Here is a 24,343-nt window from a genome sequence, read left to right as displayed (position 1 = left end):
AACTCAAGCTGTTTTAACAATTATTAAATTTATTATTTGACCATTAACTGAAATATTTAATGAAAAATATTTTAATTTCAAATTATTTTTGTTTTATTTTGTAACTTATTTTTTTTTACTTTAAATTAAAATAAAAATAGACTTCTAATTTATTTAGCTTTTATAAATTAAAACATATTTTTCCTTTTAATTTTAATAATTATCAAAAAAAAAAAAACCGATTTATCAGAAGAGATATATATGTGCGTTAGAAGGAAAATCTTTAATATCAGAGACTTGTTTGTTTCTCATAATTTTCTAGTTATCTTACAACGAAGAAATATAGATTTAGAATATTTATGTATATTTATATATATATTTTTATATATAATGGATTTACACGGATTCGAAATACACATAAAAAATATTTCGAAAGATGAACTGTAACAAGTTCATGATTGCGGATTTTTCGCGCTTCATCTCCTGCTAGATTTTCCGGTTTCTAAAGTTTCTTCTTTTTTCCCGTGTTCTGTGCCGGAGTCCGAGTCATCGAACTTCCATTACCATCCGCGTTAGGTAAAATCATTATCTCCTTCCTCGCTCGCAGCTGTCAAAATATTTATTCTCTCGAAGATTGACGATCACGAGGAAGAGAAGAAGGAGAAGAAGAAGATTGCAGAGTCTAATTTGTAATACCCAGAGATTGAATTTATGAGATGTTATTCTGACTCTTGATGAAATGAGGCTCGAAGGAATCTGCTTTACAATACAATTAGCAATTCGGGTAATCCTGCAGAGCACAATTGGGGATTTGGAGACTTGCGCTAGTATTAGGTGTCTGGATTTTACATATGTTTTGGCTTCTTGAATGGTTATTTGCCCGGAATCAAAGGACTAGGCCAGCACAGCGAAGCCAATCCACCCAGCTAGGGTTCAACCGGTGGTGATGTTTGATACAGTGCAGGAGATTGCAATTTACCTCCATAGGTTTCACAACCTTGACCTTTTCCATCAAGGGTACGTGCATTTCAGTGGGTTGCTTTACTTAGAATAAAAAGTCTTTTTTGATTTGTGCTAATTCTATGAGTCATTATACTTTGGCTTTACTCAAGATGGTACCAAATCAAAATCACCATGAGATGGGAAGAGGACGAGCGGATTCCTTGTGGAACCCCTTCAAGAGTTGTTCAGTATGAAGGTATGCCATTCTGTGTAATTTTTTTTTTCGTTTTTCATAAAGCTGTTTGGTTTTTGTCTGTCTATGCATTTGACTTGTTAGTGTATGAGATGAGCCCGGTCCTTTACTTGGAGCATTCTTCTTTGCTTCTAGTGATGGATAGGAAGTGTGGTTAATGTTATTACTTCTTTTTAAAAATGAAAATGGTAATTATTACTTTAATGGCAATGTGATTCTTTTGGAGAGAGTTTCCTTCAATAAAAGAAAGTGTGAATTTCCAGTTTTGGTAAAGTGAGTGTGATTAGCTGGTTTTCTCAAGTGGATAGCATTTCAATTTTGAACTCCATTATGACATATGGAACTTTCAGCGCAAGATATTTGCATTAGAACTCATGATTTTGATACCTCGCCTTGATATTATCATTTGATTCGCGTAATTGATAAAAAGCTTTGGTTTGAAGTGAAGCTTCACTTTTGTGTGCTCCTGTAATCTTAAGCTAGTCAAATTTGTTTGGACTACAGCTCATGATCTTGGTTCTGATGAAGCACATGGCATATGGAGAATTGACGACAAAGAAAATAGTTTTTTCACACAACCTTTCTGGATCAAATATGCAAGACAGGATATTCGTTTATGCATGATGGTCTCATTCAATATACCACTTGATAAATATCAGGTACTCTCTTTATCTGACCTTTTGAATAAATTTCATTTGTTTTGTGGTTATCAGAATAAATAAGCATAAGCTTAGTGAAAAAAAAAATCCTTAAAAGAAAGGGTTATGGAAAATAATTTTGACAAAACCTTAGCAGTCACTACCCTTTTATCCAGGGTGGAACCAGACAACCTTAAAAGAAAGAGTTGTGGAAAATAATTTTGACGGAACCCTTCCAGTCATTACCCTTGTATCTTGTTGGGGAATCTTTAGTGGCTGATTTGCTTATAGCATCAAAAGGATGATCTTTTCTGCAAATAATTGCCTTGTATAAATAGGTGTGCTTTTTTCACTCTTTAGGCGAAGATGATGAAGATGTTTGACTTCTGAAATCTTGTAGTCACTAACCTCCTGCTGGTTCTTATTGTGATGAAAGAGGTTTTTAGATGCATAACAAATCTTTTACTAATATCTGTTTTGATGTGTTGTTGGTACAAACTTTTTTTTATTAAATGTTGACTTACTTTACTCTTTACTTATTGCTAATATGAAAAATTTTACAGGGTCGATCAACTTCTGCTGTTATTTTGAAGTTTGAGCTGATGTATGCTTCTGCTATGGATAACATGTTATTGGGTTCTCTAGAAGCCTGTCCTGCTTCTGTCCATGAATTCCGGATTCCTCCAAAAGCTCTTCTGGGAGTGCATTCTTATTGCCCTGTCCACTTTGATGCATATCATGCTGTGCTCTTTGATTTAAGTGTTCATGTTACTCTTCTGAAATCTGCTTCTTACACACAGTTAGAGAAGGTACCCAGGTTTGTCACAGGTTCTAAATTCTGAAATAGATGATCCGGCATTAATCACACCTTTCTTCGTTTCCTTAAACTACTTTCTATCCTCAAAATTTAGGCAGTTCATTTTTTGGGGTTCTAGTTGTGAAGAAATGTTGTCATTTGTCGAATTTACTTGGTTTGCCAATTTTTTCAGTGATTCTTCTGAAGCTGAAGACAGTAATGGTGACACTGTTGATGGTTCTAATCATGTATGAGTTTTTGCTTCCTGTAGCCTCACTCTTGATTTTTTAGCAGCATGGCTTTCTCATTTCTTGCCCATGCATAACTGTGTAAATTTACAAATGCTTGCTGTTTCTTTTATGATTATTTACCTCTAAAGGGAATCAGTTGTTGAGTTTCTTTTGTCCGTGCATCCATGTTAGCCTATATGTGCAAAAGTAGTGGCTGAATTTATGGCAGGCGAACTTTATTCTTGTCTTTTAAAACTTGTAATCAAATGCTTTTACGTATTTCATAGTTCTCCACATTATAGCTAGGCTTTATGTTTTGAATAATTAACTTTTCCTTTTGTCTAGGTTTTAGATTTTATGTCCACATTAAAACTTGTAATCAATGTTATGTGTATCATGGGGTGCTATGCCATATGTCTAAAGAATGACAATTAAGAAGTTTCTAGGACTTCTGCAAACAGGAAGCTAGACCTTGGAATAATGGATGCAAATGGATGTCATGCTTAAAGATGGCTTGCAAACTTTTTGTCATCTCAATATCTAGTCTTAAGCTAGATCTGGTTGCTCACTATTGTCTGAGGTGAAAGTTGGTTAACTATTGTATTTATAAAGTTGAACCTTATATCTGGTGCTATCTGGCTATCTGACCTGAAGAAGTGCAGGCAAGAATCTCATAAAAAGGATTCAGGAAATGTTTTAGCTGGTTATTTGGCGTATCAGATCATGTTAGCAATTTCTACTTGCCATTAGTTCAAGGAGGGTTGCACTGATAGTATCTGTTAATGGAGGCATTCATAGTATTATAGACGTGATGATATTTCTCATTTTTACTTTTAGGGTTTCTGATGAAATCAGAAAATTATCTTTGGAAACTCCCTATGGAAATGTTTATTCTGAGACAGATTTATTTCATGATATTCTTCTTGCAAATTCTATCTACAAATGCTGTTTGCTTGTGCCTTGATTTTGAACTTTGTAATTGAATAGGCACCGGGTCGGGGGGCTTCTCTTGATAGGAAACGGGTAATGTGTGTGAAAGCATTACTAGATGCGCGCAACACTTTGCTTGAAGAGCTACAAAAACTAAGCAATGCTCTTGATCATGCTATTGACTTGTCTGCATTTATATCCCAAATGAATGAAATGTTTGTTTCAGTTCTTCCACCAAATCTGGCTGCCCAACTTGGTGAAGTCTCAGGACAAGGCAAGCCACAAAACAGTCTTGAGGTCCTTGCTTTATTTTGTTCAGCAGCACATTCATTGTTAAAATTTTCGTTCTTAATGGTTTTCTGGGTTATGTTAACATATCCTTCTCCCACACTTCCCTTTTTGCAGAGAGAAAGTGGCACACTAGATTTTCCAAGTGATCTTATTCTCCACAGGTTGTCAAAAGATGATCTCTTCAACATATTTCATTTATTGGGGGGACAGAATTTATATTTATGGAACACTTTTCTGACGTTCCACAGGTACTTCTTCAATTGCAGTTGGATTTGCTAAATATTTGAAGTAAACTTTTGTTAATGTCATCTGAACCAAAATCTTTTGAACTTCTAGTTTTTGATATTCTTGAGTAAATTTGCATATCAAGCACAAGTTCTCCTCTCTCTCCTTTCCCCTGCCATCAAATTCCCTTTTCCCCTCTTCCTCATGTTGATATATGTTCTACAATAATATCACAGTGATGAACATGTTTCAAGTGAAATAGATTGGTTCAATGCTGCAGTTGTAGCCTTTTTATACTCTGAGACAGGTGTAGATTTAGATTTTCAGCAATCTTTTCATTGTGCTTGGGAATGCCTTCAAGTTTGTCTTTGTCAATAGTTTATGATTAGCTACTAATTTAAGTAAAAAGAACTAAACCATGGAGAGCAATTACATTATTTGTTTGGTTTAGGCCCTTATATTTTACTTGTTTTAGGGACAACAAATCAAAAATTATGGGATATCTCCGTGATGTTTGGGCTAGAGATAGAAGAGCTGAATGGTCAATCTGGATGGTCTACTCTAAGGTTGAAATGCCTCATCATTATATAAATAGTGGGGCTGATGAGTCTTCTCACCGAGGCATGCACAGAAGAGTTTCAAGTCTGTGGAAAATAAATGATGTAAGTACTTGTTTTTACACGTTTCATAATCATGTTGCACAAATTGTTAGTCTACACTTGTTCTGATTGGGAATTTGTTTTGCATGCAGCCTGCTCAGGCCGCAACTATGCGTGCAGAACTCCACCGGCGAAGTATTGCACAAATGAAGGTCAGTTGTTGCTTTAGTAGCGGATGCATTTCTTGTCATCGTTATATAGCTGTATTGGTCTTATGTTCTGTATTTCTCTTAGTTTTACTTGTAAATACCTCTGTTATGCAGATCAATAATCGGTCAGTACAAGACATGCATGTATTTGGAGATCCTTCACGAATTCCCATTGTGATTATGGAACGTGTCCTGAATGCACCAAGACGTACTTTCAGTGAAAATTCATACTTCAGACATTTGGACCTGGTAGATTCAAGTTTGCTAACTGGACCAGGTCCTGAGAGTGGAAAAAAGCAATCTGGATCCAGTAAACAACAAACTGGTCGAGAATTGAAGATTGTTGTTTTTGTGCATGGATTTCAGGCAAGTCACTTTGTTAGAGGACCCTTAAATTTCTGAATTAGCTTCTCTCTATTTTTTTTTTCATAAAAACATGTTTCACTGTCTTCTTTCTTTTCTGTTTCTTTCTTCCAGTTGATTGAAAACGTGATATATATTGATTGAAAAACATGACTTCACCATGGTGAAACAATTCAAGTAATAACACTGTTTCATCAGTTTTAAACTGAGCTTTGACTTTTCCATTTGGTTGGGGCTCTTGTTGGAATTATTGCATGTCTCTAACTCTCCCCTGTTGCCAAAAGGAAAACGCAGTTATCAAATGGAGCTGAAATAGTTTAGACTTAAAAGCATTTGATTTTGTACTTGGTAGTTGGCTAATTTTCTTACCCAATTCTGTGAACCAACAAGAGCTGTCTGTATTCCCTGTTTAGTTCATTAGATTAACTTGATTTACGACTATCCTATACTAGGGGCATCACCTGGATTTACGGCTTGTTCGAAACCAGTGGCTTTTGATTGATCCAAAGATAGAGTTCCTCATGTCAGAGGTAAATGAGGATAAGACATATGGGGACTTCAGAGAAATGGGACAAAGACTTGCTCAGGAGGTGATTTCTTTTATGAAAAGGAAAATGGATAAATTTTCAAGGACCGGACGTTTAAGGAATATCAAGCTGAGTTTTGTTGGGCATTCTATTGGAAATGTCATAATTAGAGCAGCTTTAGTTGGTAAATGCTCATCATCTTGGATCCTATGCTATTTTCCATATGTTTTTTTTTTCAATTGTTCTATCTCCTGTTCTGTTTTTATTTTTCCCCTTCATTATAGTGCTTCGGACTAGATCTGTGATTTTGTTTTTTCAGACAATGCTATGGAGCCGTATCTAAGATTCCTGTATACATATATATCACTATCTGGTCCACACTTGGGTTATCTTTACAGTTCAAATTCTTTATTTAATTCGGGGCTCTGGCTCTTGAAGAAGCTCAAGGGTACACAATGCATTCATCAGCTGACCCTCACCGATGATCCAGATCTCAGGAAAACTTTCTTCTACACACTTTGCAAGGTACTAAAAGCATATAGTAATTTCAATATTTGTCAATAGAGTAATCAAATATGGGAAGCAGGGCAAATTTTGGCAATTTGTAATCAATGAAAGCACATCTGAGCCTTTGTGCCTTTTATGAGGAACAAATCCTGATTTAAATAGTGATCTATTCCATTTTTTAATGCCTGTTTTGGGAATCCTCCATGACATGGCTAATCATGTGCAAGCTTAAACCATTTGCAGCATTCAAAGAATAATGAGAGTCATTCACCCGAAAAATGATTAAATCTGATTTTATAGTTTATTTTGAATATTACTCTTTGGCTTAGTTTCTGAAACAATCTCTTTTCATCTTTCAGCAGAAGACACTGGAAAATTTTAAGCATATAATTCTTGTCTCATCACCTCAGGTATTCCTTCTCATTCTTTGGATTCATCTAATGTAAAGGCTTTTTAAACTGCTAGAAGTAATTTAAGAGGGTTCATAATGGCTGAATCTTCTGTTCTATCCTTTTTCTGCTTCGCCCTTTTTGGTGCAAGGGGCCTAACAGAAACTAGACAAATTCAAAGTTGAGTTGTTCCCAGGTTTTACAAGCTCTTGTGGTCTTGGTGGGAGTGAATAATTCAAACACTTTGGGAGTGCCTTCATATCATTTGATTGTTTGAACCATGGAAAATGCCACCATACCTTTGAGATAGCTTCCCTTAATTAAGAGTGAATTTATAAAATGAAAAAACATTGTGTTAATTTTAATGGCAGTCATTATTTTTTGAGTTAATCTAAGGGAAAAGTTGTTGGGAGTATCATGCCTCCGTGGTGTGGTAGTAACACTGACTATAAAAGATTGTTGTTTCTCCTACTCACGTGCGTTTTAGCTCTCCCAATACCCCCCACCCCCACCTGGTTGTTTGAGATATTCAATCACTCCAATGTGATAACATAAAGAAACATTTTTTCAGGGAAAAGTTGTTGGATGCATCATGCCTCTGTGGTGTGGTAGTAACACCTGGTTGTTTCTCCTACTCACGCTTGTTTAGGTCTCCCAATTCCCCTCACCTCGACCTGGTTGTTTGAGACATTCATTGCTCCAATATGATAACATAAAGAAACACTTTTTCAAGTTGGTGTTTTATATTTTACTGTCTCCTATATCTTCTAACTGGTTTATGATCTCAGGATGGTTATGTTCCATATCACTCTGCCAGGATTGAATCCTGCCAGGGAGCTTCTTTTGACAACTCAAAAAGGGGCAAAGTGTTCTTGGAGATGTTGAACGATTGCATGGACCAGATACGGGCCTCGTCGTCCGAGCATCGGTTGTTCATGCGTTGTGATGTGAACTTTGACACATCATCCTATGGCAGGAACTTAAACACATTCATTGGGCGGGCTGCTCATATCGAATTCTTGGAGTCTGATATTTTCACAAGGTTCATAATGTGGTCCTTCATGGAACTTTTTCGCTGATTGTTGTGGGAATCAGTGATCTCTATTGTTCTTGTCCATCTTCACCACGGCATTGCTTTGTACATTGAGCATTGATCCACGGGTTCAAGGTCTGATTATCTGACAAACGGATGTCTTGTTTCGGCTGATCCTCAAACATCACCAGTGGCTGTAAATTACTGCACCAAGGCTTAGATTCATCATCATCAGAGAAAGTTGTACCTTTTTCGGCCGGAAGTCAGAAGGCATTCAGTTTAGCTTATACACAATCCTTGGCTACCTGGCTTACTTGATCAAGCGCAAAGGTTGATCTCAAAAGGCACCAAATGATCAGTAGTTAGTTTCTGGGGTAACAAAAGAAGGTTTTTAGGGTAGTGAATGTAATATCTCTAGGTGCAGAAGGGTTAGGTAGAGTACATGATTTTAGTTTCCTTTTTTGAGTTAGCTTTTGGGATAGAATAGGATCACCCACGTTGACAATTGACAAGGAATTACAGGCACTATCTCGGTGCAATATTAAGAGATGTAAAATCCCCTCTTGTTATTTTTGCATTTGCCCCTTTTCAAAGTGTTCTATGCATGGCACTGACAAATGATATTATTGAGCAATCGCTGAAAGTAGGGTTACCAACTAGCTCTTGAATTATTTGTAAAGCGAAAACCTAAATATCGGGCACACTCAGAATATGAAATAGGTTTATTTGGTTATTTATTAATATTTTGTAGAGCCAAATTCAAATATCAAAGGTTCATTTTTATAAATTTTAGATATTTTATTTATAAAAACATGTAACTGGATTTGGTAAAGTAAAAAAAAAAAAAAAGGTAAAAAGGCGGTGTAATTTTTTTAAATTTTAAGATATTATTTTTAGTTTATTTAAAGAGAATTTTTTTATTTGCAATTGATTATTTTATAAACACACAGTATATATACTTTTTCCGAAAAAATGCATACATAATAATAAAAATTTGAAGTGGGACTTTTTCCTCCATACTTGTCATAGCAAGAAACATAAATTGTATTCCGAAATTTTGGGCCTTAAAATTGAATTCTAAAAATGCCGATATGCTCCCCCGGATTTCACGTTTCGTGATAAGTTCTGATCCTACATGTTTGACAAAAATTTGATTAGTGTCAACGTATTTGGCTCTTTGAATCTTGCTTGATTAATTTAAGTTCGATCAGAACTCGTATCATCCAATTTCTTTTGTCTTTATCCACTGATCTGTAACCGAGATAATCTATTTATCTGCTTTTCCACAATAAACAAGAGGAACATCACGCTTGGCTGAGTTCTGTCTCTCGTGATCTGGTTCTATTCACTGAACTCCGAGTTTTCTAATGGCGAATTCATCTCTCCCTCGCGACTCGCTTTTCCTTGGACTCGACAGCTCGACTCAGTAATTCTCTCTCTTCATATTTCGCTGTACTTTTTTTTTTTTTTTGATTTCGTTGTTCAGTTCACAATGAGAAAATTACAAGTATCCAGAGTGCAAAGTTGTGTTTTTGGCTTTCTAACTGTCAACGGCTTTTGGCTCTTTGAAAATCGAGCTTTTGCCTTTTTTTTATCTTTTGTCTCTTACTCGTTTGGTCTTTCCCTTTCACCAGTTGGATTTCCCTTCACTATTGATTTTTATGGAGAATCATGGACAGAAATTAAAAGAGTATTTGTGATCTGAATTGTTTCACATTTGTATTTACAGAGTTCCTTGAAGGCATTGTATTGGACACTAATATCAATATAGTCGAATCTGAATGAATTCATGTTGGGTTATATCTTGTTAATTTATTTTAATGGAGAATCTTGTTTAGAAGATAAAGAGTATTTGGAATGTGAATTGCTTATACATTTGTATTTGTAAAGGTCCTTGAAGGCTACTGTGTTGGACTCCAATATCAACATTGTCAAATCTGAACTGGTTCACTTTGAGTCTGAATTGCCTCATTACAAGACTAAAGATGGAATTTATAGAGATCCCACGGACAATGGCAGAATTGTTTCACCCACCTTGATGTGGGTGGAGGCATTGGATCTCATGTTTCAAAAACTATTAAAATCAGGTCTCGATTTTGGCAAAATTGCTGCTGTTTCTGGCAGTGGACAACAACATGGCAGTGTCTATTGGAAGAAAGGGAGTTCTGCAATATTATCATCACTGGATTCTAAGAAATCTTTAGTTGATCAACTTGGTAATGCGTTTTCCATAAAAGAATCACCAATATGGATGGATAGTAGCACCACGGCTCAGTGTAGGGAGATAGAGAAAGCTGTTGGAGGAGCAATGGAGTTAGCGCAGCTAACTGGTTCACGTGCCTATGAAAGATACACAGGCCCACAAATTAGGAAGATATTCCAGACTCAGCCAGAAGTTTATAGCAATACTGAGAGGATATCTCTTGTTAGCTCATTCATGGCTTCTCTCCTTATTGGGTCATATGCTTGTATTGATGAAACTGATGGTGCAGGAATGAATTTAATGGACATTAAGGAGAGGACCTGGTCTAAACTAGCTTTAGAGGTTAGTTTGCCATGCTATTTTGTTATGGTTTCTTGAAAGATACTTTGTATAAATAATTGGTCAAGTTTGCTTATTATGGTTTTCTTGATGGTTATTGACCTACAATGCTTACTACAGGCTACAGCTCCTGGATTGGAGGAGAAGCTTGGAAAGTTAGCCCCTGCTCATGCTGTTGCTGGTCCTATTGCCCCTTATTTTGTTGAGAGGTTAGTAGCATACTGTAGTTGACTAAAAACATTGCCGTGGATGTCTATATGAGATAGATAACATATATATATATATATATGCGCAGCTTTGTCATCCAGGTCTGTTTTCAAATTGTCATAAAAGTTAACATAAGAATTTTTATGAAGCTGGTGGTATATCTACTAACATTATTCTGGCATGAGGATGGATACTTGTTAAACACATAAAAGTGACTAACTTGAAACTTCATGGCAGGTTTCATTTTAATAAGAACTGTTTGGTTGTTCAGTGGTCTGGAGACAATCCCAACAGTTTAGCAGGTCAACATGATTTCTACCTTGCATAACTCCTACGATCATTTTCAATTGCAACCAAATTAATATCGCTGCAGTTATATTTGCATGCAAATCAGTTATTTGCTCAAAGAAATCTAGTAACAAATTTTTTTTTATCATCTTATGCTCTCTTGGAGAGATGATACGTTGGACATAATCACCTGGCATTCCATCAACTAAAGTAACAATTCCTTTCTGCAGGTCTAACTCTAAGCTCTCCAGGGGATTTGGCAATAAGTCTGGGCACCAGTGACACGGTAAGAATATCCCTTGCACCAAGGAAGTCACTTTTCATATGCCAGCATGGCACATGTTTTATTCATTTTATATTTATTCACTTTTCATGGACAACTCAGCTTGGTCTCGGACTGAGCAGAAATCAAGCTTCACAGGGCCGACTTTTTTTGGCCTGGTTACACAGACGGCTAAACTTTTAGGACCCATTTTGATGCTATCTCAGCTCTTAGCCAAATACTTGTCAACATTCATAAGAACCTAAGTTCTTCTCTTGGAATTCTTTACTTCAAAAGGCACCATTACTATCTCAACCATTTATATGGCCCCAGTTTCTTAGCATGCAGCAACATATCACTAGATTCTGGGGCAACAAAGTTCAATGTTCTCTATAGGTTTTTGAATATTATGATCAAATCATTTTTGGGTGGTTGATTTATCTTTTTGCTAAGCTCAGAACGTTTCCATTTTCCATAGGTGGAAAATCTATACTTAATACATATCCAGTTACCCATGTGTTGTCATGTGTTTATGTGGATTACAACAAAGTTTACTATTGTTTAACCTTCCTACGTCACAGATTTTTGGGATCGCCAAAGATCCTAAACCCAGATTAGAAGGCCATGTGTTTCCTAATCCTGTGGACACTAAAGGCTATATGGTAATGTTGGTATATAAGAATGCATCGCTCACTCGTGAAGGTATTAAGATGATCCTTTTCCTATATTTTTCTGATGTAACCATTTAATACTTGGCGATCTGACCTCATTCTCAATCTTAGATGTGCGCAATCGCTGTGCTGAGAAATCCTGGGAAGTTTTTAACAAGTTTTTGGAGCAAACACCACCATTAAATGGTTAGTGTAGTTCTAGTCTCGAGTCATTTTAAGTTTTCTCCGTTGTTTCTAAATTTAGTTTGTCCAATAGGTGGAAAGCTCGGTTTCTATTACAAGGAGCATGAAATTCTTCCCCCCCTTCCAGGTAAGTTTTAAGATTTTTTTGCTCTACCATGTATATGATTTTCTTTACTTTAGCGAAAAGCTGAAAGTTGATAGAACTCTGTTAAAGCCTATTTAGATACTTGGTATTCTTCTTGTTGTGAAATTTTATTTGAAATTTGTGATGAACATTTCTTTCATCTTGTCATGAAATGTTTTCTATGTTGTGACCTATGTTACTAAGATTTGCGTATAAGCCTCCGGTATGGGTTACTGGGTATTAATCTTGAGTGTTTGCCTCGATAATTTTTGTAGTCAGAGATATGGAAGATCCGTTGATAAGAGTTGAAAAATTGAATATGGGTAATTCGATTATCTCATATGAAAAACAACAAAACTAAAAACAAGCTTTTATAAAGCTAAAATGAATAATATATGTACTTATATATACATACAATTTTTCTGACAGAGAGATAGTTCTTATTTGTAGTGAAAGTGAAAATAATGTTTATCGGACAAATTTAGACATTCAGTGACGCACTTGTTCTTTTAAAACTTGCAAGAGTCTTCATCACCATCTTCATGGTATCATAAATTGTAACCTCTAGTTCTAGATGAATCTGACATACACATCAATCGAGTATCGATCCAATACTGACACTGATGCCATGTCATGTTCAACATGGGTGTAGCAATAAAACTAAAGAGTTCAAGCCACATAGCTTGTGATTTGACGCAGCTTTTGACCGCTGGTTTGTGTTTCAAAAATACTTTTGTAATCAAACGAGTAAATGCAACCTATTTTTGACACGTTCAAAGTTATTTAAAGTCAAAAGTTACGGTATATAACTTTTACTAAAATTTACATTTAAAATCTCAAAATTATTTTCCCTCATTTTGATTGTATACATACTTCATGTATATGCGCGTATATATATATATCTCCAACAAGCAGTCACCTCCAACTACTAGCCTCTGCGATTTGCTGCCGGGGCGCCACCGACTGTTGGATCTGCTTGTTTGGGTCTCCTTGCCGCGGCCCAAACGGGCTCTTCCTCTTTCTCTCTCTACTGGTGTGTGTGTGTGTGTACACTGTTATATTTTTTGCTGTAATTTTCTTTAGTTAATTTAAAGTTGTGATTTTTTCTTATCTGTGTTTTAGAAATACATATTCATTAAATAAAATAAGAACAATTTGTCTAATGACTGGTGTTGAAAGATCCAAAAATGAGTTCCAATTTCGTTTTCATGCAGTGGGCTTTCATCGCTACGCACTTGAAAATTTCACTGGAAACACCTTTGAGGGCTTGAAAGAACAGGAATTGACCGAGTTTGATCCCCCAACTGAGGTTTGTAAGCTTAAATGTCCCTTATAGCTGGCACATGAACTGCTGTAAATTCTCTCTTTCTTATTGTCACCAAAAAGCATATGCATTTATGTACATTATATTCGTGCAGGTTCGAGCATTAATCGAGGGCCAGTTTCTCTCAATGCGAGCTCACACAGAAAGATTCGGGATGCCTTCTCCTCCAAAACGAATCATAGCCACTGGTGGAGCATCGGCAAACAAGAATATTCTGAATATAGTAGCGACTATCTTTGGCTGCGATGTGTATACTGTCCAGAGACCTGGTCAGTCATCATTTCCTTGCCAATAAAGTTTCTCTAGTAGACAATTTTCTCACGGTGACATGCTGGTTTAACAGTTGTATAGACATGGATTAACTTATGTGCTTCCTTGCTTTGCAGATTCCGCTTCTCTGGGAGCGGCATTAAGGGCTGCTCACGGCTGGCTTTGCAGCCAAAAAGGCAGTTTCATACCCATGTCGAGCCTTTACGAGGACAAGCTGGATAAGACATCTCTAAGCTGCAAACTTGCAGTAAAAGCTGGAGACCTGGAACTGGTTAAGAAGTATGGATTGCTGATGAAGAAGAGAATTGAAATCGAGAATAGACTGGTTGAAAAGTTTGGGCATTCATAGAGCGAAATTATAGCTAGTTTTCTCATTTGTTATTAGATTTTATTTGGACTATAATTCAATAATTATAGTATGATTTTTTTATAATGTTTTAATTTATTTATATTTTTAAATACATAATATAATTGTTTAGTAGTTAAGTATAAATCTTAAAATTATAATTTTTTTATTTTTTTAAACTACTAATTTGATAATTTTATAATAGTTTTATAACTTTTTTTTTTATACCTTTAATATTTTTTAATATTTATAACATTACCTTTCTTTTTAATTTCTTCTACTCAATATTTTTTTTTTATATTTTTTTAAAATATTATATATATATTTAATTAATAAATATTTTTATATACAAACATATATTTATATATTCAATTAAATTTATGAATTATATTTTAAATTATATATATAATATTTAATTATATCAATTATATATATAGATATATATTTATATATTTAATTATATATAAAATTTATTTATATAAATATTTAGATATATATTAGATATATTTATGTTTTTATTTATATATTATACATTAATATAATTTTTTAATTATATATATATATATGTATATTATATATATATAATTATATATTTATATAGCTCTATATTTAATATTATTTTTTTTAATTTTTTATTTATTATTATATATAATAAAAAAGAATTAAAATATAAAATTTATTTAAATATACAAGTATAATATCTGATCAATTTAAATAAAAACAGTTGTCACTATCAAATATTTATACATTATTATTCAATATAGTTAAATTTTAACATTAATGAACTTTATACATACTTAATTGTACCTGACATTAATGAATCCTTATGTAAGTCATCTAATCATATAAGTTTCTACATTTAGAAAGAAAAAAAAGTGGAATTTAAAGACTTGTAGAAAAATAATAAGAGAATTATATTTTTTAATTTAACAAAATAAATAATTATTCCTTGTTTTTTTTACTTTCTTTTCATAAGATTCTTTATATAAATATTCAATATGTTAATTTTAGTAATTAAGTGGATGATCCACTAATTTGATTTTTTATTTTTCTAATTCACTTATAACGATTGAAACTAATTTAAAAAACACTTAAAATAATAGATAACTGTTATAAAAGAAAAAATACATTTATAGAATGAGTAATTTTAAATAAATTATAAAATTATTCTATTTTATAAGAATTAAAATATAATAATAAAAACGATTATTATGAATGTGTTTTGGTTAGAGTATAAATTCCTAGAATTAAGGATTTTATCAAAAAAAAATTTAATTAAGTTATAATTGTATTATTTTCGAATGATACGTAACATTAATTTTTTTTATTTTTTATTTAAAAGATATTGAATTTAATAAAAAAAATAACTTCTACGTTAAATATTTTAACATTAGAATAAAGTTAAATTTACATATTTTAAAATTAAACTAAAAGTTTTTATATATATATATATTATTATACTAATAATTTATATATATACATTATTACATGTTATATATATATTATTATAGTAATAGTTTATATATATTATTATATTAATAATTTATATATATATATATTATACTAAAGTTTATCTCCTATATGAAATTGTTTAGAAAAACAATCTTAATTTCATGTCAGCTGTCAAAAAATCAATGAATCAATGAAATGTATTTTTACAGATGTCTATAGAAAACAAGATTTCCTCGTAGCATTTTCAATAGAGTTAAACGCGGAATTGGACTGTAACACTTGAAGCCGCCTAAAATTTAATTTAATTGGATTACTAAAATCAAATTATCCCATTTAAGATTATTATTTTCATATAAATTTTTTTTATATTGATATTATATTCTCATTTTCATTTTAAAAAATTTAAACTTAAACTTTCGGCCTAGCACACAAGGGAAATTCTAATTTCAGAGCCAGCCAATGACCAGGCTAAGGCGACTCCAAACTGAGATAGTTAGCATTACTACTCTGGGACCAGCCCCACCATGTTTTGAAGGTAAGTCATGGTCCGGCCCGCTGACAGTCTTCACAAGCTAGCTGGGACTGGCCCCTTCATGTTTAAAGTGACAGGCTGGCGAACAGGAGGGGCCCAGCTGAACTTCAGATTACTTGGAGAAATATAAGCACGCATTTCAAATGTAAAATCAATTTGTATATATCCAACTAATCCAAATTCTTAATCTCATTCAAGGATGGAAGAATCAAAGGTCGGAGTAAATAAAATCAATTTGTGCTATATTGCACATACAATCACAAACACGATAAACACAGCCAGAAAAATACCAGTAATAGCATTAGCCAAACATGGAAACAAAGTTCATCCCCTTCAGTAATCATCTGGATCTTCGCCATCCTCGTTCTCGCCAGACTCTGCACCTACCTCCTCATAATCCTTCTCCAAGGCAGCAAGATCCTCACGAGCCTCAGAGAACTCTCCTTCCTCCATTCCCTCACCAACATACCAGTGAACAAAGGCTCGCTTAGCATACATGAGGTCAAATTTGTGGTCAATGCGGGAGAAGACTTCGGCAACACTGGTTGAGTTTGAGATCATGCACACAGCCCTCTGGACCTTGGCAAGGTCACCACCCGGGACAACAGTGGGTGGTTGGTAATTGATACCGCACTTGAATCCAGTAGGGCACCAATCAACGAACTGGATTGTGCGCTTGGTCTTGATTGTGGCAACAGCTGCATTGACATCCTTGGGGACAACATCGCCCCGGTACATCAGACAGCACGCCATGTACTTCCCATGGCGGGGATCACATTTTGCCATCATGGACGATGGCTCAAAAGCACTGTTTGTGATCTCAGCCACTGAAAGCTGCTCGTGGTAAGCCTTCTCGGCTGAAATTACCGGGGCATAAGAGGAAAGCATGAAATGGATTCTGGGGTATGGCACCAAGTTGGTCTGGAACTCCGTCACATCCACATTCAAAGCTCCATCAAACCTCAAAGAGGCAGTGAGCGATGAGATCACCTGAAATATCAAATATTCCTGGTTAGTAACAACATTTGAGTAGAAACAGGAACCACACCAAGTAAGGAGTTCCATTTGTCACCTGAGAAACAAGTCGATTCAGATTGGTGTAAGTAGGGCGCTCAATATCGAGAGAACGCCTGCAAATATCATAAATGGCCTCATTGTCAAGAAGCACCGCAACATCTGTGTGCTCAAGGAGAGAATGGGTTGACAGCACACTGTTGTAAGGCTCCACAACAGAAGTGGAAACCTGAGGTGACGGATAGACAGTGAATCCAAGCTTTGATTTCTTTCCATAGTCGACAGAGAGACGCTCCAAGAGAAGCGACCCAAGACCAGAACCAGTACCACCTCCAACAGCATTGAAAACTAGGAAACCTTGAAGGCCGGTGCAGTTGTCGGCAAGCTTCCGAATACGATCCAAGCAGAGATCAACAATTTCTTTGCCAACTGGTATGCCACAAGACAATTACATCCATATTAGTCAATGTAACTAAAACAGAAATATTTCGCAAAAATAAATGAAATCAAAGACTGCTGCCCGTTACTTGTATAATGGCCGCGAGCAAAATTATTGGCAGCATCTTCCTTGCCACTGATGAGTTGTTCCGGGTGGAAGAGCTGGCGATATGCTCCTGTCCTTACTTCATCAATAACTGTAGGCTCAAGATCCACAAATACAGCACGAGGGACGTGCTTCCCGGCACCAGTTTCACTGAAAAAGGTGTTAAAAGCATCGTCTCCTCCGCCAATTGTCTTATCACTTGGCATCTGACCATCAGGCTGAACAGAGAAGAGGAACACGATTAGAAGTGATTAAGACAAAAATATAGTATCTAGAATATATTTAACATTAAAGCTGTAATAATTTGTTAATAATTCAAATGCAGCATATCAGTAAAGACCAACCAGAACAAGAACAAAACGTAATGTCGAGACAGCACATGATATCAATTTTCCCCACATGGAGTCAAACTCAAACAAGAAACATAAAAATCGGGGAAAAAAAAAACCCGACTGCATATCATAAAAAATAAATTAACATTTATAGTCAAGAGAAATCAGAACATCAGTTTTACAAGAATATCAAACCAAAGTTTATGCAGATCTGAACATTTAACTGAAGATTTGAGAGAATAATAACATCAGGAATGTTATCATCTCATAGAGGTTCCGGACCTGGATCTGATTGTCTGATCAAATTGCAGAGCTAATAACCACATGACACCAAAACCGCCAGAATCCAATACCGAAGAAGAAAAATTACAGAGGAATTGCAGATAAAACAATCAACGTCCAAACCAAAAGGCATGAACAGCACGAGAACAACTTAAACAGGAAAGAGGGATCGAAGGAAAGTGAGGGATACCTGAATGCCATGTTCGAGGCAGTAGAGTTCCCAGCATGCATTGCCGACCTGGATACCGGCCTGGCCAATGTGAATCGAAATGCACTCTCTCATCTTCGAACCTTTCAAATGAGAGAAGAATATTGGAAAACCCTAGGATTAGGAGAAGAAGAAGAATATTGGAGCGGCGTTTATCAAGACGCCTTTGAATGTGAGGCTTCAGATCTGGTACTTTGGGTATTTATATTGCGAGGGTTTGGTTAAGGATTAAAAAAGAGATGCAATTGATAAACCAGTGGTTGCCAGCAAGAACCAGCCTGGTTCCGTTACAACCTAACCGTTAACCATGGTTATCTGCCCGCTTTATTTTGAAATTTTGGCTTTTTATTCTCAAGAATACAGGCACCATATTTAAGTTAATTACGCTTATGCCATTAATTGGCATTTAAAAGAGAGAGAGAGAGAGAGATGTCATGAAGGTATTAATTGCCATTCAAAAGAATTCCTGAAAAAATAAAAAAAAAAATTCAGGGGGCAAATTTGTCCTTTCAGTTCTTGCATAATTTTGAAATTTGAAATTTGAAAAAGAAATGAATGGATTCACCACATCATCCAACGTGGGAAGGTTGGTGGGCTATCAGAGGGTAGCTCTTAAGTTTCTTTCGGTGGGCCCATTTAAAAATTTATGCTTCTACCTATATGGCTTGTTGATGTAATGTAGGTCCAACATGTTCTTTTTTTTTTTTTTTAAATCTACATACCTACATATTTATTTTACTTTCTTAATGTGTAATTATTTTTATAGATTTTTCAAAAAATGCGATATATATTTTTTATTTTTTATTTTTTAAAATCGGGAAAATGGACAAATTACACATTATACATTGGGCCCGGCGTCACGTTCCTTCGTCATCTATGAAGGATCTTGGATTAACTTTTTAAAATCACATTAAAGAAAATAGAAATTAAAAAGTCCAAAGCATCAGAACGCAGGCAGGCCGGACCAAATATTTATTTTATTTTTTAATTTCATTCCATTAATAAGAAAAGATCATCAAGAGACAATACATGAATGATTTCACTTGCTGCAAAATGTTTGATTCGAGTCGACACGTTATTACGCGAATTAGTAGTTATAGTTTTTATCATATTTGAAAATTATAAGTTCAGATCTGATGGACAACACAAAACTCATTATTTAATGGATATATTATAATGATAATAATCAGCTTATAATATTTAATTTAATAAAATAAAATTTAATTCGTTAATTTATTAGTAGAAATGCAGTTACCAAATTTAACTAAAACAATGAGAGAAATTATATGTTGTTTTTTTTATTCTACTCAAAATCTAAAATCTGTATTTAATAAATCTATATTTTATAAATATTTCATTGACGAAAACTAAAAAGTCAATTGACAAACCTGAGTAAAATGTTTGACTCTGACCCATGACTTTATCTTCTAATCCAAACACAAAAACAATGCCATTTGGGTAACAAGACATGGCTAGGGAGCTCAAACAAGCCCAAAGCATACGCCATGTTTTCTAACCAAGACCATTCGGCCAATTAGCTATCACTAGCTTTCTCCACAGAAAAAGGCTTAGTTGGAGAAGCTGAGATAACAACATTACAGTTTAATAATATAAAAAAAATAAAATTAAGTACCTAGTTCTTTAAAAAATTAATATTTTTTACATTCATTCTATTAATAAAATAATAAATACACGCAAGAATTCATAGTTAACTCAAACCCATAAAGAGAAGAAATTCGTGTCTATCATCTTACCAAATAAGCATAGACAAAACCAAACAACGAGCTTGAAACCCGCAATTTTATTTTCATGTTTTCGTTATTCCGACTCAAAAGTATGCACTTTTAGCTAGAGTTAAACTCACTATACAAATCGGATTATATATATTTGTAGTTAGTTTATGTGGATTAAGATCTCTAATAGAGAGTAAAATGAAAGGAAAACCTGCATTAAATGTTTTGGCCAAACATCCTTGGCTAGTAAATGTAGCAGGCAGATTGGGAAATAAATCTTAATATGAACAGAAGAGAAGATACTAAGCAGGCCAATGTCACTATCCACAATGATAGACAAAAAGTACCTTGGAAAATAAAGAATAATACAGAAGCAGTCCACATCTTCTCTTCATGTTTTTGCCGTCTTCTCTGGAAGACATTCCTGTCTTACAATGAACATCGTATCCTACAGGCCACGGAGAAAGTTAAAACATCCAACAATCATGGTGACCACAGAGAGAAACTCAGTCTACTTTTAGGGAGATGCTTTCTGAACAGTAAGACCCAGCAATTAATACGAATCTTTTCAAAGGAAAAGAAAAAACAACCATGTAAATTAATGAAGAAACAACAAGGGAACTACCAAAATACCAGCTACTTTAGTAAAAGAATCCGAAAAACCTTAGAGATCATATGAGTGATTCACACATCAAGTTTTCGAAAGAGTTAAAAACAAATATATTCAATCTGTTGAAGGGCGTGTCATGAATTGGAAAGTTGGAAAATAAATATAAATCGGAGCCTGCTAATTGTTAGATGCGTTAGCAGAAAGTAACCTAGAAATTATGGGCATGGAGTCTGGATCACAGCTAAAGATAAAACCAGTGTAGTGAAAACAAAATATGAACTTAGTCAAAATGTTGGATGAACTGACTGCTGAAACTGAGGGACTCCAGAAAGATTGACTAAAGTTCTGATGTTTGTATAAAAATTATCTCAAGCTAAAATAGAAATTTTCAAATAAATGACCTACAATAAAACTTTTGTAATGGGTTAGTATGACAAAACCTTTACTAAAACTACACCCAAGTGGCAGAGGGATAGCAAAGGAGCAATATCAACTAATTTGAGATATATAATGAAGTCTACAACCATCGAACAAGTACTTGTTCAAGAGGAGAATTTCTCCAGCAATTTCCAGCATGCTCAAATGTAAATCTCTATTATTGGATGCATAGCAGAAGAATTGGATGCTACATGGCTTTTGCATTTTGCTTGGCAAACAGACTCAATCTTCATTAATGAAAAATCTTCATTCAAAAGAGAATAGATACAACAATCAGCTCGTCTTGTCTAAATGAAATCAACACGACATAAAGATACTATGAAAAATTACATCCATATGTTCAGCACATAGGAGACATCCCCCGAAATAAGAGCCAAAAGCCAAGGCCAGCATAAATAAGCTTGTTGAAGTGCTGCAAATTTTTTCTGCTAAACACGTAAGAAAATAGGATGCAGTATATGAAAATGAAGAAAAAGAAAATCGCACAGATGTGAAATGATTGATTTTAATTAATTATCCCAAAAGTTTGGCGCTAAGGTAAGTTGTAGTCTGTTACTAATACTTTTATTTGTTACCTCAAGTACAAGCTTTACTAGATTGAGAGTCATACATACCTCGTGCTTTAATGTCATATGAAATGACTAATAATTATATTAACCTCTTGAGATTTATACGACTCTAAGAACTGAGAGTTCTATAGACCTAAAAAACTTGCTGATAGAATATCTGTTATCATACTCTATCAATCTAATCAAAGATATGAAATAAAACTGTAAGCTTGGCTAATATATAACTCTAATTTCCTGTATCCTTTGCAAATAGATAATTTCATAAACTCAAGACTCTAAATTTGTTGACCTGATCATTAATTTATTTCAAACAAAAACTCAACTCAAGCAGAAAAAACTTCATTTACTCATGGGGCCTTCAGAACATGAACAGAAAATTTGCTTTGTCATCAATCTATCAGACAGCACGACATAAATCAAGAGTTTCTACAAACTAAAAATGAACAAAAATACTTCATCTAGCAAAGATGAGTAGAGCATGAGTTGAAGATATAGTTCCAAAATCATAACAAGGACCAAAAATTTTTATACCAATGGTTTTTAAATAACTGATACCAGAACATTCAGCCTTTCAAAAGCTCACGTACATGTGAATACACGAGGTTAGTAGTTTAAGTAGAACCAGTTCCAGCAAGGAAAGCTCAAAAAATTAATCAATAACAATAGTTATTACGAACAGAACGCCCATAGGGTTTGACAGGACGAGATTACCAGTGATCGACATTGTTTTGCTTATGCAAAACTTCCAAGATTGACCTTCAAGATCAAACTACCAAAACCGAGAAAAGGAACACCTCAAATTCTCTGATCTAGAATTTCTTACTTCTTGTAACTAATAAGAGCCATATGACTACGAACCTATTAAGCAAAAATCAGTTCATGTTTATGATATATCAGGATTAATCAATGGACAAAGTTCCATACCCAGTTGCTTGGAGACATGCACAGACAAACAAACCTAAGTGAATCAAGAAAAATGATGCAAGAACAAAATGTAAAATAAAGTGTAATCAAACCCGGAAAAATAAAGTGCTTCAGAGTAAAAATTAGAGTAAAAGAAATAGAATCAGAAATGGAAAAACTATATTTCTATATTAATAAAACCCCAAGTCAGTCAATGTGAAAATTGGGAAAATAACATACATCATCATCAGCATCATGGCTTACAACATCTTGCTTGTACATAAATGCGAACAACAAACATTCACCAAAATGCTTCAAACACCGTCTTCTTCACTGCATTTCGGCGCACGGTAACTCATACCCATGATTGATGAAGAAGTGTATGCCCCCTCCTCTTCCGCCATTAAAATATCACCAAAGAAAAAAAAAAGAAAAGAAAAAAAAAAAAAAAAAAGGAAGAAATACGACCAAAAAAGCCCAGAGATAAAATTTTCTTCTTTTAAAAAAATAAAAAGAGAAGTGTGAGATTAGTGCTGTTTTTTGAGCTAAAAGAAACTTTTATATTATGTAAATATCTGCCTGGCTCCATCCTGTCTGCCTTTTTCTACGCAACAAGGGGATTCTACACAGAGAGGAGAAAGAAAGAGAAAGTGACAGAGAGAGAAAAGAAGGAAAGAAGGAGCTACAATCTACATTGTGCTCTCCACTGCTTCTCCATCTCTCATCTGTGAAGGCATGAAAATGACCTTCGATTTACAGAGGCACGAGGAGAGTGTATCTCCTCGGGACCAGGAGTAGCTTGGTCAATAAAGCCGTCACCCAGAAAAGCAACAGCAGCAGCCATTGCAGAAGAACAGTCAGTCACCCAAGGCAAGATCCCTCCCAAATGACAAAACAAATAGCTTCACAGTCTGGTTTTTCTGAATGGGTTTTAGAGGAGAAAGAAAGATAATAAAGAGAAAAAGAGCAGGGAAGGAGGAGGAGGAGGAAGAAGGTGAAGCATTTTGGTTTTGTGGATTTGAGTGGTGAAGATGGCCGGTGAAAAGCCGTTTTCAACTCCACTCTTCCTTCTGTTAAGAATACTCACCGTTTCGTCTCTCTTCCTCTCAACAACCACTTTTCCAAACCTTTTTCTATAATATTAAAAAACCACGAATATTTTTAAACCAATAAAAAATTTCTAGATTTACAGAAATTATTATTATTATTTTATTTAAATCTGCGAGAAATGCTAGTGCTACAGCTAGTGGTAGCCATTGGGTGCAGCTCTCTGATAAATACACACACACAATCACAGGTCATAGGCTCACAGCTGTGTATTTTCATTTCAGAATGACGTATGATCTGTGTCACCTGTGTTTTTTTTTAGGTAAAAAATTGAAAACATACGTTTTGTTTTTTTTTGTTTTTTTTTTTTAAGATGGAAAAGTATTATTAGCTGGCTTTTAAATTTTTATTTATTTAATGTTTTATGTTAAATTTAATTTAATTATTTTGATGATGGTTAATTTGTTTAGTCAGAATATGATACTTAAAGTAGAGTTATTGTAATTTCTCCCGCTGTTAACTTAAAAAATAAACATGGTGTAAATGATTAA

At 34.5% G+C, this 24,343-nt stretch overlaps 3 protein-coding genes and 1 long non-coding RNA gene across 6 annotated transcripts; 2 read left to right on the top strand and 2 right to left on the bottom strand.

The window, feature by feature from the left end:
* Window positions 1–304: 304 nt before the first annotated feature.
* On the top strand, window positions 305–8,570 carry LOC110807829 (Putative serine esterase family protein). 2 transcript variants are annotated; one of them, XM_088221316.1, is made up of 14 exons: window positions 305–996; window positions 1,092–1,177; window positions 1,679–1,833; window positions 2,376–2,629; window positions 2,802–2,856; window positions 3,995–4,042; window positions 4,174–4,307; window positions 4,760–4,946; window positions 5,036–5,095; window positions 5,207–5,458; window positions 5,908–6,166; window positions 6,302–6,507; window positions 6,849–6,899; window positions 7,667–8,570. In XM_088221316.1, exons 1-14 carry the CDS (start codon window positions 926–928, stop codon window positions 7,955–7,957), a joined length of 2,109 nt encoding a protein of 702 aa, XP_088077442.1. In that variant the 5' UTR covers window positions 305–925; the 3' UTR covers window positions 7,958–8,570. The 2 variants fall into 2 exon arrangements, with proteins under 2 accessions (XP_088077442.1, XP_088077441.1); XM_088221315.1 differs by having other exon boundaries at window positions 306–996; window positions 3,826–4,065.
* A 348-nt stretch (window positions 8,571–8,918) lies between these two features.
* On the top strand, window positions 8,919–14,275 carry XK-2 (xylulose kinase-2). The gene is made up of 11 exons (XM_022033130.2): window positions 8,919–9,337; window positions 9,802–10,456; window positions 10,574–10,662; window positions 10,898–10,962; window positions 11,179–11,234; window positions 11,792–11,912; window positions 11,993–12,067; window positions 12,138–12,191; window positions 13,403–13,497; window positions 13,607–13,781; window positions 13,899–14,275. The coding sequence occupies exons 1-11, from the start codon at window positions 9,279–9,281 to the stop codon at window positions 14,129–14,131; spliced, it is 1,677 nt and encodes a 558-aa protein (XP_021888822.1). The 5' UTR covers window positions 8,919–9,278; the 3' UTR covers window positions 14,132–14,275.
* Window positions 14,276–16,283: 2,008 nt separating this feature from the next.
* On the bottom strand, window positions 16,284–18,684 carry LOC110807833 (tubulin alpha-2 chain). The gene is made up of 4 exons (XM_022033095.2): window positions 18,475–18,684; window positions 17,654–17,888; window positions 17,185–17,555; window positions 16,284–17,102 (listed from the first exon to the last, which is right to left on the bottom strand). Exons 1-4 carry the CDS (start codon window positions 18,565–18,567, stop codon window positions 16,446–16,448), a joined length of 1,356 nt encoding a protein of 451 aa, XP_021888787.1. The 5' UTR covers window positions 18,568–18,684; the 3' UTR covers window positions 16,284–16,445.
* A 1,578-nt stretch (window positions 18,685–20,262) lies between these two features.
* LOC110807840 (uncharacterized) lies at window positions 20,263–23,974 on the bottom strand. Of its 2 annotated transcripts, none has more exons than XR_002538542.2 (2): window positions 22,986–23,974; window positions 20,263–20,673 (listed from the first exon to the last, which is right to left on the bottom strand). It is a non-coding gene; the product is annotated as an uncharacterized LOC110807840 (long non-coding RNA). The 2 variants fall into 2 exon arrangements; XR_015819746.1 differs by lacking the exon at window positions 20,263–20,673 and adding an exon at window positions 21,502–21,698.
* Between the last annotated feature and the right edge of the window lie 369 nt (window positions 23,975–24,343).

Source organism: Carica papaya, chromosome 1, assembly GCF_054855325.1.
Source record: "Carica papaya isolate Zhongbai chromosome 1, ASM5485532v1, whole genome shotgun sequence".
NCBI classification, from domain to species: domain Eukaryota; kingdom Viridiplantae; phylum Streptophyta; class Magnoliopsida; order Brassicales; family Caricaceae; genus Carica; species Carica papaya.
The sequence above is the reverse complement of the archived record's forward strand: the minus strand, read 5'-3'. Positions and strand labels throughout refer to the sequence as shown.